The 19,068-nt window shown below is 36.2% G+C and overlaps 1 protein-coding gene across 6 annotated transcripts in view; it reads right to left on the minus strand.

Annotated features, from left to right (window-relative positions):
- LOC111145848 (polypyrimidine tract binding protein 3) overlaps window positions 1-19,068 on the minus strand; it is a 115,872-nt gene that overhangs the window by 42,270 nt on the left and 54,534 nt on the right. For 4 of the 6 annotated variants that reach the window (XM_022501121.1, XM_022501117.1, XM_022501119.1 and 1 more), the window contains exons 3-4: window positions 11,505-11,674; window positions 7,056-7,202 (exon numbers count right to left, since the gene is read on the minus strand). In XM_022501121.1, coding sequence (XP_022356829.1) covers window positions 7,056-7,202; window positions 11,505-11,674 — 317 coding nt within the window. The remainder of the gene's footprint in view (window positions 1-7,055; window positions 7,203-11,504; window positions 11,675-19,068) is intronic. The other 2 variants (XM_022501123.1, XM_022501122.1) reach the window with 1 other exon arrangement.

Here is a 19,068-nt window from a genome sequence, read left to right on the forward strand (position 1 = left end):
TAAGACGACAATATTTATTTATAATTAAACATTTATGGAACACTATGTGCAGGCATCATTCTAAGCACTCACTACACAAATATCTCTAATTCTCACAACAACTTATGAGGTGTGTACTATTTTTTTTAAGATTTATTTATTTGAGAGAGAGAGAAAGCAGGAGCAGGAGGAAGGGCAGGGAGAAAGGGAGAAGCAGACTCCCCGCTGAGCAGAGAGCCTGATGCGGGGCTTGATCCCAGGACTCTGCTATCATGACCTGAGCCGAAGGCAGATGGTTAACGGACTGAGGCACCCCTTTTTTTATACTTTTAACAGCATCTTTAGGCCCTACATACTCTTATGTATCAGGTAATGTACAAAGTGCCCAACATCCAGTTTCCAAAGAATCATCATCTTTGAGAACAGCATATAAATAATTACTTGAAAATTTTATACCATTGGTTTTTGAAACTATGCTCTTTAAAAAACAGCCATGCCCATGGAAAACCGAGCATCCTAACCCTGCTTCAAACACAGCAGTTCGTCTCATCTATTTTATACTAGGCTCCTCCGTATGAGTTTATTTAGAAAAAGGGTTCTACTGCCTTCAAATTTGAAAACTGATTCAGACCTCAACTTTGAGCCTATCATTAGATGAGGGTGAGGTGGGGGTCAATTAAAAAATAAAAAGACCCAGAAATGACACAGAAGTTAGAATTAGGAGACAAGAACATAAAAGTAGTATTTATAACTGTCTGTCCTCTCTCCCTCACACATATACACACAAAAGTAAGCACAGACATGGAAGATAAACTCCAACAGAGTTTCCTGGGATGATGGAAATGTTCAATATCTACACTGTCCAATATGATAGTGACTAGCCACATGTGGCTAGTGAGCACTTGAAAAGTGCCAAGTGCAATTGATGTACTAAATTTTTTCTTCTTTTCTTAAAGTTTACTTGTTTTTAGTAATCTCTATGCCCTATATGGACTTGAACTCACAACACTGAGATCACGTGTCACACACTCTTCCGACTAAGCCGGTCAGGCATCCTAGGTTTTTCATTTTTAAATGTATTTAAATTTAGCCACACATAGCTGGCAACTACCATACTGAACACAACTCTGGAAAGTCTAGAGGAAGATGTCATCATAGAGAGGATCTAAGTGGAATAAAGGCTTCTTCTCTTAGATGAAGGTGATTAAATCTTTATAAAAGTAAGCCTGCATAACCAAAAGTAAACTTTACCTCGCTGACTTCACTTCATTATGTCATCGATCATTCTACCTATCCTTTTTTTTTTTAAGATTTTATTTATTTATTTGACAGAGAGAGATCACAAATAGGCAGAGAGGCAGGCAGAGAGAGAGAGAGAGAGGAGGAAGCAGGCTCCCCGCCAAGCAGAGAGCCTGACGTGGGACTCGATCCCAGGACCCTGAGATCATGACCTAAGCCAAAGGCAGAGGCTTAACCCACTGAGCCACCCAGGCACCCCTACCAATCCTTTTTATTAAACAATTCCACATATATGCTTACTGCTACTAATATTACTATTCTCGTTCTTATAGTTCCTCTTCCTTCACTCTTCCTCTTGGGAATCTGGACTACCATAATGGAGAAGTATAAGCAGCCCTGGTATATATTGTCCTAATCACTCTACAGTTCTCAATATATTCTGCATTAGTATTTCATAGTGCACTGCGTACAAAGGTCTCTGAGTAGCAGGCATGCTAGAAATGTTTTTGACAATAAAAATCTGAGAAAATAATACCTGAAACGAAGACAGAATTATTTTGCAAGTAACTTTGTAGTTTCAATTTTTAATTAGGCAAAGCATTAAAAAAAATAAATAAAATTGAGTCATATTCTCCACTGAGGGCAACTGAAAAGTCAGGGGGGAAAAGGACAAATGTTTTTTTAATCTTCTTCTTCTTCTTTTTTTAAAAATGTTATTCATTTATTTCAGAGAGAGACAGAGGGAGGAAGGAGCAGGGGAGGGGCAGAGGCAGAGGGAGAAGCAGACTCTTGCTGAGCAGGGAGTCCATCAAGTGGCTTGATCCCAGAACTCTAGGATCACGATCTGAGCTGAAGGCAGAGGCTTAACCAACTGAGCCACCTAGGCACCCTGAGAAATGTGTTTTTTTTAATATAAAAGGATTATTTCACATAGCTGACTTATGTTCTGTGTCTTTGATGCTACAAATTATGAGGTAGAATTCCTACTATGGGAGATAAGTTTTAGATTTTTTTAAAAGATTTTACTTATTTTATTAGAGAGAGCCCACACAAGCTGAGGAAAGAAGCAGGGGGAGAGGAGACTCCCCACTGAGGAGGGACTCTGACCAAGGGGGCTCGATTCCAGGACTCTGGGATCATGACCTGGGCCGAAGACAGATGTTTAACCCACTGAGTCATCCAGGTGCCCCTTATTTTTAAATGTTTTACAAACAAACTTTGTGGAATAGTTGTATTAACTATTAATTAAAGAAAATAGCAGTAGTATGACTGGAAAATCAACAAATATTTTATTGTTGTGGGGAGGGTTAATATACTTCATATAAAATTTAAATGTGCCTGGATAATGTGAAAAGGACATTTCTAAAACTGATATGGAAATAAATATACAATAAAATGCACAGACCTTAAGTGTACAGCTTGATGATTTTTTTAGGACATTTTTAGGGAAAAATCCTTCCATGGTTATCTTGTCAGATTTATGAATGTTCACCCACAAGGTCAAAAAACACCTGTCTATACCACAATGACTATATTTAAAAAAAAAAAATTCTCAAATGCTGTAACTCAAAATATGATTTAAATTTTTAGTAGTCCTTTTAGTTTAAATAAAAGGATAAAAATATTTGATATTCACCTGACCCTCTGGCAAGTAAGTCCATAGGCTGGAAAAGAAGTTATGGACATGTTTTGGGTTATCTTGTTATTCAAAGAACAAAAGATAATGAAATAGTAATTTATCAGTTTTTTGGAGCTGTCAGAATAAAAAGACATTTGGTACATTTTATATATGCAAATAGGTACTTTCAATTCTGACTTCCGCTTTGGTGCAGGACTTTTAATAAAAGAAAAATTATTATATTTTATCAAACATCAATGCATAAAAACTGCACGAAAGTAACAAAATGGAAAGAGCACTGGGAAGAAATCAAGGCTATCTAAGAATAAACTAGGTCATTTCGGCTGGCTTTGGTTGCCAAGCAACTGGGATTTCTCACAGTTTCCCTTTAGAATAATCCAGTCTTTAAGAGTTTTATTTAATTGTTTATTTCTTCCTCAAGACTTATACTAACATATTTAGGAATCAAACTAATAAGAAAACTTCCATGACTTATATGAAGGAAATTTAAAAACTCTAATGAAAGACAGGAGACAAATATAACTTCCTCCTCCAAACGATGAGAGAGTAATATAAATATGTAAATTATCTTCAAATTAATCTGTAAAATCAACCCAAATCCAATTGGGGGGGGTAGGAGTTACCAAAATAATTCTATTCTATCTGAAGAAATAAATAAAATATAGTAACTAGTTGGGGGTGCCTGAGTGGTTCAGTCAGTTAAACGTCTAACTCTTGATCTCTGCTCAGGTCTTGATCTCAGGGTTCTAAGTTCAAGACCTGCATGGGGCTCCATGCTAGGTATGCAGCCTACTTAAAAAAAAGAAGAATGAATGAATATTTTTTTCTTAAGATTTTATTTATTTATTTGACAGACAGAGATCACAAGCAGGCAGAGAAGCAGGCGGGGATGGGGGAGCAGACTCCCTGCTGAGCAGAGAGCCTGATACGGGGCTCGATCCCAGGACCCTGAGATCATGACCCGAGCCTAAGGCAGAGGATTTAACCCACTGAGCCACCTTCAGGTGCCCTGAATGAATAATATTTTTTAAAAGATTTTATTTATTTACTTGACAGAGAGACAGTGAGAGAGGGAACACAAGCAGGGGGAGTGGGAGAGGGAGAAGCAGGCTTCCCGCTGAGCAGGGAGCCCGATGCAGGGCTCCATACCAGGACCCTGGGATCATGACCTGAGCCAAAGGCAGACACTTAACCAACTGAGCCACCCAGGTGTCCCAATTTTTAAAATACAGTAAATATCTAATGGCTGAAAAGAGCCAGCCCTATTCAATAATATATCAATACTGGAGAGGTCATTAGCTCTAGGAACATGGAAAAAGGAATGGAGCAGAGTGGAATCCAAAAGGTAGTCCGGATTAGACACTGAGTAATGAAGTAATGTGGGCAAATGAGCAGCCCACACAAGAGAGTTTATCAGGGCCATGCAAGCAGAATGTGTATGCATGTCTAGAAAAGCATATATATATATATGTATATTGTAAGTAGGGGAAAGCAAGTGTGTGGAAAACTAGAACTTGACAAAGGACAAGTTTCACATGAGTGGATAATAATAAATGGGTTATTAAAAAAAAATAGTAAGGGAGAAACTGGTCACTGGGAGTTAAGAAGAAAAAAAAAAAGACCAAAACCTATACCCTCACTCCCCAACTCCAAATATTTCTAATAAAATAAAACTTTAAACATTAAAGTAAAAACAGCTAAAACATAAAAGTATGAGAATAGGTTAAAAAAAGTTTTTAAATGTTGCTACACTAGGTCTTTATGAGCATGGTATCAAAATCAGAAACCATAATATAATCTTAAAGAGATTTGATTATTGCATAAAAATATTTTAAAAACTGTATTAGCAGGGACTCTTGGGTGAATCGGTTGAGAGTCTGCCTTCAGCTCAGGTCATGATCCTGGGGTCCCAGGAACAAGCCCCGAGCTGGGCTCTCTGCTCAGCAAGGAGTCTGCTTCTGCCTCTCTCTCTGGCTTATACTCTCTCCCTCCTTCTCTATCTCTGTCAAATAAATAAATAAAGTTTTTTTTTTTTTTAAAAACTGTATTAGCAGACAAAACTCAGAACCAGAAAGTAGAATGGGGGCGCCCAGGTGGCGCAGTGGGTTAAAGCCTCTGCCTTCGGCTCAGATCATGATCGCAGGGTCCTGGGATCAAGCCCCGCATCAGGCTCTCTGCTCAGCAGAGAGTCTGCTTCCCTTCCTCGCTCTCTGCCTGCCTCTCTAATTGTGATCTCGGTCTGTCAAATAAATAAAATCTTTAAAAAAAAAAAAAAAAAAGAAAGAAAGAAAGTAGAATGGCTGCCAGAGGCTAGAGGAGTGGGGGAATGAGGAATTAGTATTTAGGGTACAGAGTTTCAGTCTGGGAAGATGAAAGAATCTGGAGAAGATGGTGGTGATGGGTTACACAATGTGAATGTACCAAATGCTCTGAACTTGTTAAATCGTTAAATAAATCATTAAAAATTGTAAATTTTATGTTATATATATTTTACCAGGAAAAAACTGCATTAATAGAAATCACTATAAATTATCAAATAAATACTAAGTAAACAGTAAGACGTCATTTCTCACATAGCGTATTAACAAAGACAAGAAAACTGCTTGCTCACACATTATCAGCTGCCCCGTAAGTAAAATATATTCTTTTAAAAAAGCAATCCATAAGGCCACATATGTAAACTAATAAGAAAATTTTGCAAGTGGGCTAAGATATGTAAGAATGTTGCTATAGTGGGTTTTTTTTGTTGTTTTTTTTTTTAAGATTTTATTTATTTGACAGAGAGAGATCACAAGTAGACAGAGAGGCAGGCAGAGAGAGAGAGAGAGAGAGAGGGAAGCAGGCTCCCCGCTGAACAGAGAGCCCGATGCGGAACTCGATCCCAGGACCCTGAGATCATGACCTGAGCCAAAGGCAGCGGCTTAACCCACTGAGCCACCCAGGCACCCCTATAGTGTTTTTTGTAAAAGCAAAAAACTGGAAACAATTTCAATTTCTATTAACAAGATACTGATAGATTGTAGCAATCTTATAGAAGAGAGTATTAAGCATTCATTTAAAAATCATGAAGTAATTCTACCCTTGTTGTCATGAAACAACATCCATGACATATTACATAGAAAAAAATACCTTTCAAAACATTAGGATTCCAATGATATAAAATTATATACACAGATAATTATACACCTGAATAGAGAAGGGGTTCACACCAAACTGTTAGCAAAATGTTACCTAATTAGCTCTCTCTGGATAACTGGATTGTTTTCAATGCTGTTATTGTTATTTTTTTACTTTTCTAGATTGTTTCAATGTTTTACCATGAGAATGTATGCAATTAAGAATTTATAAGTCAGTTTTTCATTTTAAAAAGTCTAATACGTAAAAAATGTAAAGCTGACATCTCAAATACTAAGTTTATATAGGTTATTATATATTGTTAATAGCTCTTAGAACAACTTAAGGATTATGCACAGGAAAAGTTATCATTTTAAGAATGTGGAAAACTATAATTTAAATTCAAAGAGCTGGTGGAGTTCTTTTGCCTAGAGTAAGAATATAGGGGCCAAACTTGCTCTTAACATAATAAAAAACCTCTTTCCTGCTTTGTGGATCAATTTTTCTACCCTTGAATAACTTCAAATTACTATTTTAGCTACTACATATCAACCTGGAGAAACACAGAAAAAGTCAACACGAACTATATCAAAAACTGAAAAATGAGGTTAGAGATGTTGATATTCTACAATCCACGTTTATCTAGGAGTGTCAAAATATATTTAATGAATGTTTCTATATAAATTCTTATTAACATTTTAAATGTTAAATTCCGTTACTTAACATCACTACAGAAGTTTCACTCAAATTCTTACTGCCTCTGTTATGAGTCTGTATATTCTGTGAAAAGTTCTTTTTAGATCTGAAATTTTAAGAGATAGAAATATAAGTTTTTCTTTTACTCATAAAAAGTTTCAAGGGAAAACTAATACGATTCCTAATATCAGAACTTCAAACCTATTTCTAAGTAGTACTACTTAAGCCTTCAGGTAGGAATTTACACACACAATCTTTACTAATAAAGCATCCTAACATGAAGGAAATCACAAGATTTTTTTTTCCCCTCTAAAAAACAGAAAATTAATTCTATGTTATTATACCATGAGTTCTTGTAACTAATTTTTAAAATGCCTTTAATACTTACAGCTTGATTAGGTAGATTGTCAGTCTTAAGTTCTCTGTGATTGGAATACTGAATAAAAACAGGCTGGCTTCGAAGGTGAGGAGTAACAGGAGTGTAATAATTCACCATAGTAACCGCAGCTTCCTCAGAAGCCATTTCTAAGAAAGCCTGCAATAAACACAAGAAAGCAAAGTGAAAGCTCATGTTTTTGAAAGACAGCTAAGAACTATGAAAAGACTTTTGCTTCAAAGTGTATCACTGATGTTAACTGAAAACACATTTGAAAAGTTGGGTTCAATAAAGGATTTGGGACTGGGAAATTGCCAGTTGAATAAATGATTTCATGTGGTTTTTGGTTTTTCTCTTTTTTCCTTTTCTCTAAAATCTAGAAATAATTAAGAAGGCAAAAATAAAGGTGAGCATTAGCACACCTGATGCTTTCGGGGGGTTGGGATTTAATCATTCATTCCCAAAGAAAAACTTCCCAAAGATGGGGGGAACATAATGATTTGCTCTCCTTTACCTTTTACTAAACAACTCTTTATGATACAATTAAGTTTATTATGCAATTAAAAAGAGCATGCGGGTGCAAAGGCTCAATTGTTCAAATCAGGGAAATGGGGGAACTTTCTGCATTAAGTCAATATTGACTTGAGTCATTCAAGTCACTTTTTTTTTTTTTAGATTTTTTATTTATTTATTTGACAGACAGAGATCACAAGTAGGCAGAGAGGCAGGCAGAGAGAGAGAGGAGGAAGAAGGCTCCCTGCTGAGCAGAGAGCCCAATGTGGGGCTCGATCCCATGACCCTGAGATCATGACCTGAGCTGAAGGCAGAGGCCTTAACCCACTGAGCCACCCAGGTGCCCCTCAAGTCACTTTTTTTAAGATCTGTATTATAAAATAGAGAGGGATGCTTGGGTGGCTCAGTTGGTTAAGAATCTGCTTTCTGCTCAGGTCACAATCCCAGGGTCCTAAAATCTAGTTCCACATCAGGCTCCCTGCTTGGCAGCAAGCCTGCTTCTCCCTCTGCCTGCTGCTACCCTGTTTGTACGTGCTTGCGCTCCCTCCCCCTATCTCTGACAAATAAATAATCCTTAAAAAAAAAAAAAAGAAAAAGAAAGAAATAAAAGAAACATCAACGCCCAAAATATAATCACCTGTATTAAGCCTAAGTTACCAACCAAGATTTAATACCTAACAATTATAGTTTCAACCTCTCCCAAGAGTGGAATCTTAAACCAGTCCATCTGGAATTACCTGGTCAGCAATAGTGAGGTTATCTGCCTGACAGACCCCCCCCACCATCCCTAAAGGAAGGCGAACTTGCCTGACACAATTCACTCTGCTAGTAACTTCCTTATCTCACCCTATTCTGCCTACAAAAGTTTTTCATTTTGCACTGCTCTTCACAGGTCCTTTCCATCTGCTAGACGGGATGCTGCCCAATTCATGAATTGCTGAATAAAGGCCAATAAAATCTTCAAAATTTACTCAACTGAATTTCATCTTTTAGTATCTGTATCTGTAATCATTGTACTCATATCAGATATTTGAAAAAGAATATAGGAAGAGCTGAGATGGAAGAAGATCTTTGGGACTTACATCTTATTCTCTATATGGCTTCTTCTGGCTGTCGCCACCCTATCTTAATGGTTTGTTAGGAAGACGAAATAGTAACCATTCTGACTCCTAGGAACTACCTATAAGAACATCTCAAATTTAGGGGCACCTGGGTGGCTCAGTTGGTTAAGTGACTGCCTTTAGCTCAGGTCATGATCCTGGAGTTCCAGGATTGAGCCCCACATTGGGCCCCCTGCTCAGCAGGGAGTCTACTTCTTCCTCTGATCCTCCTCCCTCTCCTGCTCTCTCTCTCTCAAATAAATAAAAATAAAATCTTAAAAAAAAAAAAGAACATCTCACATTGTTCATGCAGGAACATGCAGGAAGAACCCCTGATTGAATCAATGCAAATTTCTAGTTAGACAATTCAATTCTTTTTCACTACAACAGAGTATGTAATTAGCAAGTGTACAGTAACCACTTCAAATTATGCATAAAATATTTCATTTATAAAAATATGTATTTATTAAGAACAAAATTTACTTAACACAGATAATGGCAAATATCTATAAAACAAACTACTTATTTGTTTATAGTTATATTACTTGCTAAATGTTTCTATTTGGCAAATATTCCAGTAAAGGAATATTAACTTGACAAATATTAAATGTGATGCTTAACCGTATCACTCAAATGTCACAAGTGAACCAATTAAATGTTTTAACTAACAATATTCTATGAAGTAGTAATGTTAGCCATGTGGTAGATCAAATATCATTAATCAATCCAAAATAGATAAAACTCCACCATCTTCAAGGAATAAATGTCCACACTGCAATTTAAAACCACTATCCAACTGTATCAGTAATATACTTACTAGTTTGTCTACGAGGTTAAAAATGATCAAGGTAATCAAAATAGCTAAATAATACTTCCTATCTGGTTTTTAATCATCTTTTCAACAAAGAATTTATAAATTGTTTGCTAATAATATTCACTCTACGGGGGAACAGTATCTTTCTGAAAACTCCTTCATAAATGCAAAGAACTAAACTCAATGTCTAACAGTCACACAAAAGAAAAGCTAAACATCTTTGGAATACATGATTCTTGTGATAGAAAATTTTTCCTGAAAGTATATACAACCTAAAAATTCATACACAAAAATAACTTTTTCCACATGGAGCCGAATAAAGGAATTATTTAGGTTTTCTCAAAGTATGCAGAGAAATCCATTTTCATAATAAGGAGTGGAGAAAAAATCAAGTCACTACCCACAGAAAGGCTGGTACAGATATCCCCCAGGCTGCCCTCAACACTTTACCTCTAAGTACCAAAGGATAGACTATACCTAGTCCTAACAGCTAGGTAGTCCTAGTAGTTCTAATGGCTAACATGACATTCTCTCACTAAAGTATATTACTAACAAAATATTTTCAAAACAGGATTTATGATCCAAAGACAAGCACTTAACATAACAGTCAGTTAGCACTACAGATAAATAACAAACCCCAAACCAGTAGTAGAGACAAAGACAAAGTGTGATCTTGCCTGCTGCTCCTCGTAACAGTTTGAAAGAATGTACAGAATACACTCCATGAAACATGATAATATACATGAAACACATACATGATACATCTCACAGCCATTAGACTTGGCCACACTGGCTCTTCTAAAACTATGCAAACCATATTATTCTCAACAGTGGCAACTGAGTTAAAATAAAGATCCAAGTGCATGTACGATCTCCAAAAGATGTAAGACAGAAGTGTAAACACAACAGAAGTTAAATACTAAGACATGTTATTTAACCTCTCAGATTTAAATAATTACATCTGAACTAAATGGGAATGTTTACTTCGTTTACTAAAGGGCCAGAATCAGACATCTTCCAATCTCTTTCATAACCAACACATATCAATCTATTTATAAATCTGTTTATGTTTCTTAAACTTATTTATGAAAATTCTAAGAAATAGGGACTTATCACAATGTATTACACAATGTCTGGGGCCTAAATTTGTTGTCTTCTTACAGCAATGCTCAGCATAAAAGATTTTCAGGACAACCAAAAACTGGAAAAGAACTAAAGAATTCACCCTAGTGGGGTCTAAGCTGGAACAAGAAAGTAGATGATTGTTCAAATTAACATAAAAAGTGTTATATTTTTGTCCTGGTCAGCACAAAAGCAAGTTTCCTTATTCATCTTAAGAAAAACCTATTAGGGGCGCCTGGGTGGCTCAGTGGGTTAAAGCCTCTGCCTTCGGCTCAGGTCATGATCCCAGGGTCCTGGGATTGAGCCCCACATCGGGCTCTCTGCTCAGCAGGGAGCCTGCTTCCTCCTTTCTCTCTCTTTGCCTGCCTCTCTGCCTACTTGTGATCTCTGTCTGTCAAATAAATAAATAAAATCTTAAAAAAAAAAAAAAAAAGAAAAACCTATTAACTTCTGAAATGAAAAAATTGTAACAGTCTCTTCTGAATTATTAAAGAAGATATATATTTAATTCTACAATTAAAATATACTACACATTTCTATAAAGATTTTAGAAAACTTAAATGTTCTTTAATTGCCAAATAAGGTATAATTTATATCCCCTCTCTCTGTGTCTTGGTCTTCTGATAATCAAAGGGTTTTTTCATAAACTATTCTGTAATTAAGAATATAAAAGGTTTTTTGTTAAGGAAGAAAAGGCCAAGTCACTGATTAAAAAATAATTCTATGTCCTGTGTTAATATTTTTGTTTGTTGCTTCCTGTCACACATAAAAAAAATTCTATCTAAAGAACTAAAAAACTATCTAAAGAAAATGAAATCCAGAAAACATAGAAAAGTTCAAGAAAATAAAAGTCATCTTTAGCACTAATACCCAGAGATAATCACTGTGGTTCAGTCTTTAAATATTACATACCTGGCTTTTTCCTTTCAACATCAAAAGATTAGTAACTTTGCCAAATGGTAGACCTAATGATATGACCTCTGCTTCGGTGACATCACTTGGAATTTTGCGAAGATGGAGAACACGGGAAGGCGAACAGGGAGGTCTATCTCCTTTAAATTTCTTGTTGTCATTCCCATTAGCTAAAAAAATATAAGATTTTTTGAAATTACTGAAACTAATTTAAGTTGACATACTACATTAACCCTATTGTCATGTTTCATCCTTCCAACAGTTCTAGTTTTTGAAATTCAGGACACTATGGATCTAATCAGGGAAGAGAAGGATAATGGAAAACAAACCATCCACCTTCAATGAATGAATGGGTGTTTTTGGTTTTTCACTGCAAGTATTAAATTAGTTAAAAATTCAATTCTGATTTTTAACTTCAAGGAAAAGCACTAAATAAATTACATATTTATACCTCTAAATAGACAACTATTTGTTGTGAGTAGAGAACAATTTTATAATGTCTCTAATGTATTTTTAAAGATATTTTTCTAATTTGTTCTAGTGCTAAATAAATAAGAACAATAACTTTTAATAAAGATTGTAAAAGAAATTTTATATTTACCACATCCTGAGGGGATTTGAACTGTATCATTATGAAAATTAAGTTTACTTCTTAGGCATTATTATTTTTTACTGATCTTTTTATGAAGTATTTTTTAGAAGCTAAATTGTTGTTTCCTAACATAATCTTATTCCTTATTATGTAACAGTAGATCTTAACATAAGCATCATCTTGTTAGAAATGCAAATTTTCAGCCCTACCCCAGACCTACTGAATCAGAACCTAGGGCTAGGACCCAGTAACCTATGTTTTAACAAGCCCTCCACATGATTTTGGTGCAATCTAAAGTTTGAGAACCACTGCTATACAATAAACAAATCCACTAGCCGAGTTTACAGCTAAATTTTATTTAAATCCTTTTAACATTGACAATAACTAGAACTGACAAGCCTATAATGAATACTCAAATTTATGTACGTAAGATTCAGAAATGTTTTTCCCCAAAAATAGCACCATGTATGACTGAATGAATGCAAATTATCTGAAAGCCCTAAGTTTCATTATAGTGTTTTTTTAAATTAACATATATTATTTGTTTCTGAGGTACAGGTCTGTGATTCATCAGTCTTACACAATTCACAGCACTCACCATAGCACATACCCTCCCCAATGTCCATCACCCAGCCACCCCATTCCTCTCACCCCCCTACAGTGGGGTTGTTTTTTTTTTTTTAATGCTAAGTAGTACCATACTTAACACTATTAGGAGGAAAATACAATCTTCCCAAATGCCTAAAACTGTCATTTTTCCAAACATTAATGGAACTCTGCAAACAAAGAACATGAAGATCATATAAAAACTACATGGCAATATTCTGTAACCATATCTGTGGCACAGAACTCACTTGCTTACAAGTGGGTAGGTTGACTTAATAACCCAAACGAGGACTCACTCCCAAATTTTCTGTTCATGAATGCAGGCAGCATCCTACCCAGACCCCAAAGACTACTAATTTCTATAGGTCCTTACTGGCTGTGCCTGTATATAGCAAATGCCTAGCAAGACCGTTAAATAACAGGCAAATATTTATTGTAAATTAACCTGGGAGGGAAGAAATTCTTTTCCCACCTCATAAGTACCCAGAAATATTGATTTTCCCCTTCAAAATGACTGTTTACATTTTTCATGTCCACTCTCGATGTCACTAAGTTCACCTATGATCTTCCCCCTTCCACTCTGCCTTCCTCTACTCACTCTCCCTCTAGCCCCACTCAGCTCCAACTTACCAACCAAAATAAAATAGTCTATCACATCATTATCTCGCCTTAAACACCCTGATGGGCTTCCAACCACCTAAAATGTCCCTTTGTTTCTAGTTTTCACACTGTTTTCACTTATACTGCCTCATTTGAGTTGACAAAAATATACATGAGATAAATCTTACTAATTTTAACAGATGAAGAGACAGAGGTTCAGAAAATAAGTGATTTTTGTACACGGCTAGCAAGTGTAAAAAGTGTCATTCAAACTAAAGTTTATTTTTTTAGCACAAAAATCTCATGATGTCTTACCATTCCTAGAAAAAAACAAGCAACTTGACACTAACATAAAGTTTCAAAGTACGTGCAGACTTAAGTGGATTATAATGATAACACTGTCACTAAATTAGAACACTGTAATTCATGCTCTAGATAGGAGTGAAAGCTGGGCACAGGGTGTGCCCTTTTGAACTCTCCTGGTAGCCCTAGATGGTGAGACAATAGTACCACAATCTTGTGCTTTCTTAACCAGCACAAGGTGTTAAGACTGGAAAAACACCCTAAAAGCAAGAGGATTTTATCAGTTTACCCAGAATATTCTAAAACAAATCAAAAGAACATTTAGAAGGTTGTTTCTTTAACAGAGGTTTTAATCATTACCTGTGTGAATAAAAACAACTATACATGCTATTTGAGCTCACGTTAGACTATCAAATAAAGAACTATGGTAACAAATTTTTATCAAGAAATATGCAATTAGGGGCGCCTAGGTGGCTCAGTGGGTTAAGTGTCTGCCTTTGGCTCAGGTCATGATCCCAAGGTCCTGGGATTGAACCCTGAATGGGGCTCCTTGCTCAACGGGGAGTCTGCTTCTCCCTCCCCCCCACCCTCGCTTGTCCTCTCTCTCTCTCTCTCAAATAAATAAGATCTTAAAAAAAAAAATACAATTATAGAAACCCACCATTTTAGTTTAATTGTTCTGAATTATAAAAGTGCCTGAGCTATGTTAAGAGCGTGGGCTATTAAATCAGACTACCTGTTCTAACCAAGTTACCTGACATAATTGAGCCTCAAAATCTTTTCCAATAAAATGAGTATAATAGGGGTACCTGGGTAGTTCAGTTGTTAAGCATCAGGTCATGATACCAGGGTCCTGGGATCGAGCCCCGCATCAGGCTCCCTGCTCTGTGAGAAGCCTACCTCTCCCTCTCTCACTACCCCTGCTTGTGTTCCTTTCCTCACTGTGTCTCTCTCTATCCAATAAATAAAGAAAATCTGGGGCGCCTGGGTAGCTCGGTGGGTTGAAGCCCCTGCCTTCGGCTCAGGTCATGATCCCAGAGTCCTGAGATCGAGCCCTCCGTCGGGCTCTCTGCTCAGTGGGGAGCCTGCTTTCTCCTCTCTCTCTCTGCCTGCCTCTCTGCTTACTTGTGATCTCTGTCAAATAAATAAATAAAATTAAAAAAAAAAAAGAAAATATATATATATATATATGTATATATGTATATATATATATATATGTATATATACATATATACATATATATATATATATTTTTTTTTTTTTTTAAGATTCCATTTACTTATTCGACAGAGAGAGAGAGAACAAGTAGGCAGAGAGACAGGTGAGGGGTGGGGGGAAGCAGGTTCTCCACTGAGCAGAGAGCCCGACACGTGGGGCTTGATCCCAGGACCCTGAGACCATGACCCGGGCTGAAGGCACCCAGGTCTGAGTGAGCCACCCAGGTGCCCCAAGAAAATCTTTTTAAAAAAATGAGTATAATTACAGAGGTATTTTGAAAATTAAATTAGGTAACATATTTAAATACTAGATGTAGGTACACCTGGGTGGCTCAGTCAGTTAAGAGTCTACCTTCAGCTCAGGTCATGATGCCAGGGTCCTGGGATCAAGCCCCCCATCAGGCTACCTGCTCAGCAGGGAGTCTTCTTTTTTCCTCTCCTCCTGCCCCCCCACCCCCTGCTCTTGCTCACACTCTTGATTGAACTCTGGCTCTAAAATAAATAAAAAATTTCTAAATACTAGGTATAACGCCTAGCACATAATAATCAATAATATGTCTTGATTTTCTTAGGAAGGACTGTGTTACCTGAAAGTGATGTTCTTTCCACTTCTTTGGTATTAAAATGATGACTGTAGGTGACAGTGACTTTTTTTCTCTTGATGTGCTTACTTAGCAAAATTTAAGACATTGCTCAAAATTAACTAAAAAATTTTATTATTCTATGAAATCTAAAAATCTAAGAATTACTCATCTAGATGGCCCCAGAAAAGGTTATAGCCACTGAAAAATGGAAAATATATAACCAATCACATGGGCATAATTTACTAAAAGTCAACAGGAAACAAGGAAATTATAGTGCATTAAATACATAACTTTGAAGAACTACTCTCTGTACAAAATACATTAGAGACTTTCCAAAATTTTTATTATGAAAATCAGCATTCAAAATACTTAGCTTGTAAAAACCCTGCATCTTATTGAACAATATATTGAAAACTACTGAATGCCTGCTACATATTAGTCAGGTTCCAAAAAAATAAATAGAAGAGACTTCTAAAAATTCATACATTCCCATCTCGAAACTGAAGAAATCCACCAGGAAAACTATCCTACAAATATGGATCTTTTTAAAAATGCAACTTTATTAGGTTATACTTTAGAGATAATAAAATCCACCTACATTTTAAATGCAATTTGTCGAATACTGCAAAAATCAAGATATAGAACCTTTCCACCATCTCCGAAAGTTCCCCGGTGCTCCTTTGTAGTCAGTCCTCCCTCCAAAACCCCCACCTCTCAAACTAAACATATACCATATACTACCACCATACTATCTTGATTACGATAACTTTAGAGCAATTCTTTTTAAACAAAATTTTTTTTTCTAAGTAATCTTTATACCCAATGTGGAGCTTGAACTCATAACCTTGAGATCAAAAGTCCCATGCTCTTCCAACCAAGCCAGCCAGGAGCCCCTTAATAGCCATTCTCGAAATCAGGTACTTATCTGGGAAAGAATTCACGTAACAGTTTTAAGTCATCCAAAACATATATATCATGATTTCTCTCTGCATTTATTGAGGCCCCTTTAATTTCCCTTAACAACATTCTGTGGTTTTCAGTGTAATAGTGTCTTGCATACATTGCTTAACCTATATCCTACAACGTTAGTAATTTTTTTTTCAAAGATTTTTTTTTTTTTTTAATTTGACAGAGAGAGATCACAAATAGGCAGAGAGGCAGGCAAAGAGAGAGAGGGGGAAGCAGGCTCCCTGCTGAGCAGAGAGCCCGATGCGGGGCTCGATCCCAGGACCCTGAGATCATGACCTGAGCCGAAGGCAGAGGCTTAACCCACTGAGCCACCCAGGCGCCCCAACATTAGTAATTTTTTAGAACTTTCTACATATACAGCTTTGTTCCTTACTTTCCAACATGTATGCCTTTTACTTCTTTTCTTTTTAAAAAATATTTTATTTATTTATTGGTCAGAGAGAGAGCACAAGCAGAGGGACCAGAAGGCACAGAGAGAAGCGGACTCCCCTCTGAGCAAGGAGCTGGATGTGGCACTCGATCCCAGGACCCTGGGATCATGACCTGAGCCAAAGGCAGACGCTCAACTGACTGAGCCACCCAGGTGTCCCTGCCTTTTATTTCTTACTCTAGCTTTACTGAACTGGCTAGCACTTCGTGTACAAAGCTGAATAGAAATAATGAGACTGAACATACTTGCATCATTATGGATTTCAGAGGATAGGATTCTCTTAAGAACACTAAGTATGATGTAGTTTCATACCTTTATCAGGGTAAACAGGTCCCCTTCTATTCCTAGTGGCTGAGGGTCTTGTTTATCACAAATAAAAACTGAATTTTTCAAATAACACCTCAGGACATGTTAAGATGATCATAAAGTTTTTCTCTTTATTCCGTTAACAGAGTATGTTGCACTAATTTTCAAAAGTTAAACCACTTTGTATTTTTGGAATTATTCTGACTCATTCATGATATATGATCTCCTCTCTACAGACATATAACTGAATTTAATTTAATGCCTTCTAAATATTATCTTTGGGTCCATTTTCATGAGGGATATTAATCTATAGTTTTCTTTTCCCTCCTGTATCAAGGGTAATACTAACTCCATAAAATAAATTAGAAAGTGTTCTTCTGAGTTTGTATAGCATTGGTATTATTACTTCCTAAAATAAAGCCATTAGGTCTTTAACTTTTTAATTCTCAATTTTTAAATAGGTATGGAATTATTTGGGTTTTCTAGTCACTTTGCGTCAGTTGTGATACTTTGTATTTTTCAAGGAATTTGTCCACTTCTAAACTGAATGAATGCCTGTTCATCTTAATGGCTTAAAATTATTCATAATCTTTTCTTTATCTCTGTTTTAGCCTGTGTAGGATACTGTAACAAAATACAACAGACAGGGTGGTTTAACAACAGAAATTTAGTTTCTCACAGTTCTGGAGATTAGAAGCCCAAAATTAAGGTGCCAGCATGTCACTTTCTAATGAGGACTCTTTTCCTGGCTTTAGACAAGGTACCTTTTTCCCTGTCTTCACAGGGCGGAGCCAAGAGCAAGCTCTCCGGTATCTCTTTATAAGGACACTAATCCCATCATGGGGGCTCCAACTCTTAAGGCCCCATCTCCACATTCCATTACAGTGAGGACTGGGCCTTACACACAAGAATTTGAGAGGTATACATTCGTTCATTCAGTCCATAACATTACCCTTTTAATGTATAGGCGCATTCTTGATGTTAGTAATTTCTCGCCTTTTTTGGTCTACCCAGAAGTTTATCAATTTTATTGACCTATAAAAAAAGACCATTGGTTTCATTATTTTTTTTTCTACTGCTTGTTTTCTATGTCCTTAATCTATGTTCCTCATATTTAATATTTTCTTTCTTCTATTTATTTGGGACTTTAACTTACTTTTCTTTGCTATGCTTAGAAGCATAGATGATTCATTTTATACTTTTTTTCTTTTCTAATATAAACATTTAAAGCTATACATTTCCTTCTAAGAACAGTTCTAGCTGTACCCTTCAAAGTTTAGTAAATTGTATTTTGATTTTAATTCAATTCAAACTATTTTCTAATTTCCTTTGTGACATATTTGATCCATGGGTTAAGTACTACTTTTTTTTTTAAGAAGTAATTAGGAAAATTTCCCTCATAAATTGAGGATTATACCCTTTTTTTTAAAAAAGGATTTTATTTATTTGACAGAGAGAGAGAAAGCACAAGCAGGGGGAGTGGGAGAGAGAGAGAGGCAGGCTTCCCACTGAGCAGAGAGCCCAATACAGGACTCAATCCCAGGACCCTGGGATCATGACCTAAACCAAAGGCAGATGCTTAACCTATCTGAGCTACCCAGGCAACCCGAGGATCATACTTTTTTGATTTCTAATATAATTTTAATGAAGTAAGAGAACTAATTCTACCTAATTTTAATGCATTCACCTTTATTGAGACTTGTTTTAGGATCTACATATAGCCTATCTTGGTGACATCTCATGTGAACTTAAAAAAATGTGTATTTTGATAATGTTACAGAAAACGTTCCATTATCAATTAAAACAACCTAGTTGTTAGTGTTCAAAACCTCTATATTAGGGGATCTACAAACTTTTTCTTAAAGGTCTGCTGAAGTAGTTTAGGCTTTGTGAGCCATATAATCTCTGTTGCATCTAATTAACTCTACAGTGGTAGCATAAACCACCCAGAGGTATG

Source organism: Enhydra lutris, unplaced genomic scaffold, assembly GCF_002288905.1.
Source record: "Enhydra lutris kenyoni isolate GAN:26980312 unplaced genomic scaffold, ASM228890v2 scaffoldscaffold13, whole genome shotgun sequence".
Classification (NCBI taxonomy): domain Eukaryota; kingdom Metazoa; phylum Chordata; class Mammalia; order Carnivora; family Mustelidae; genus Enhydra; species Enhydra lutris.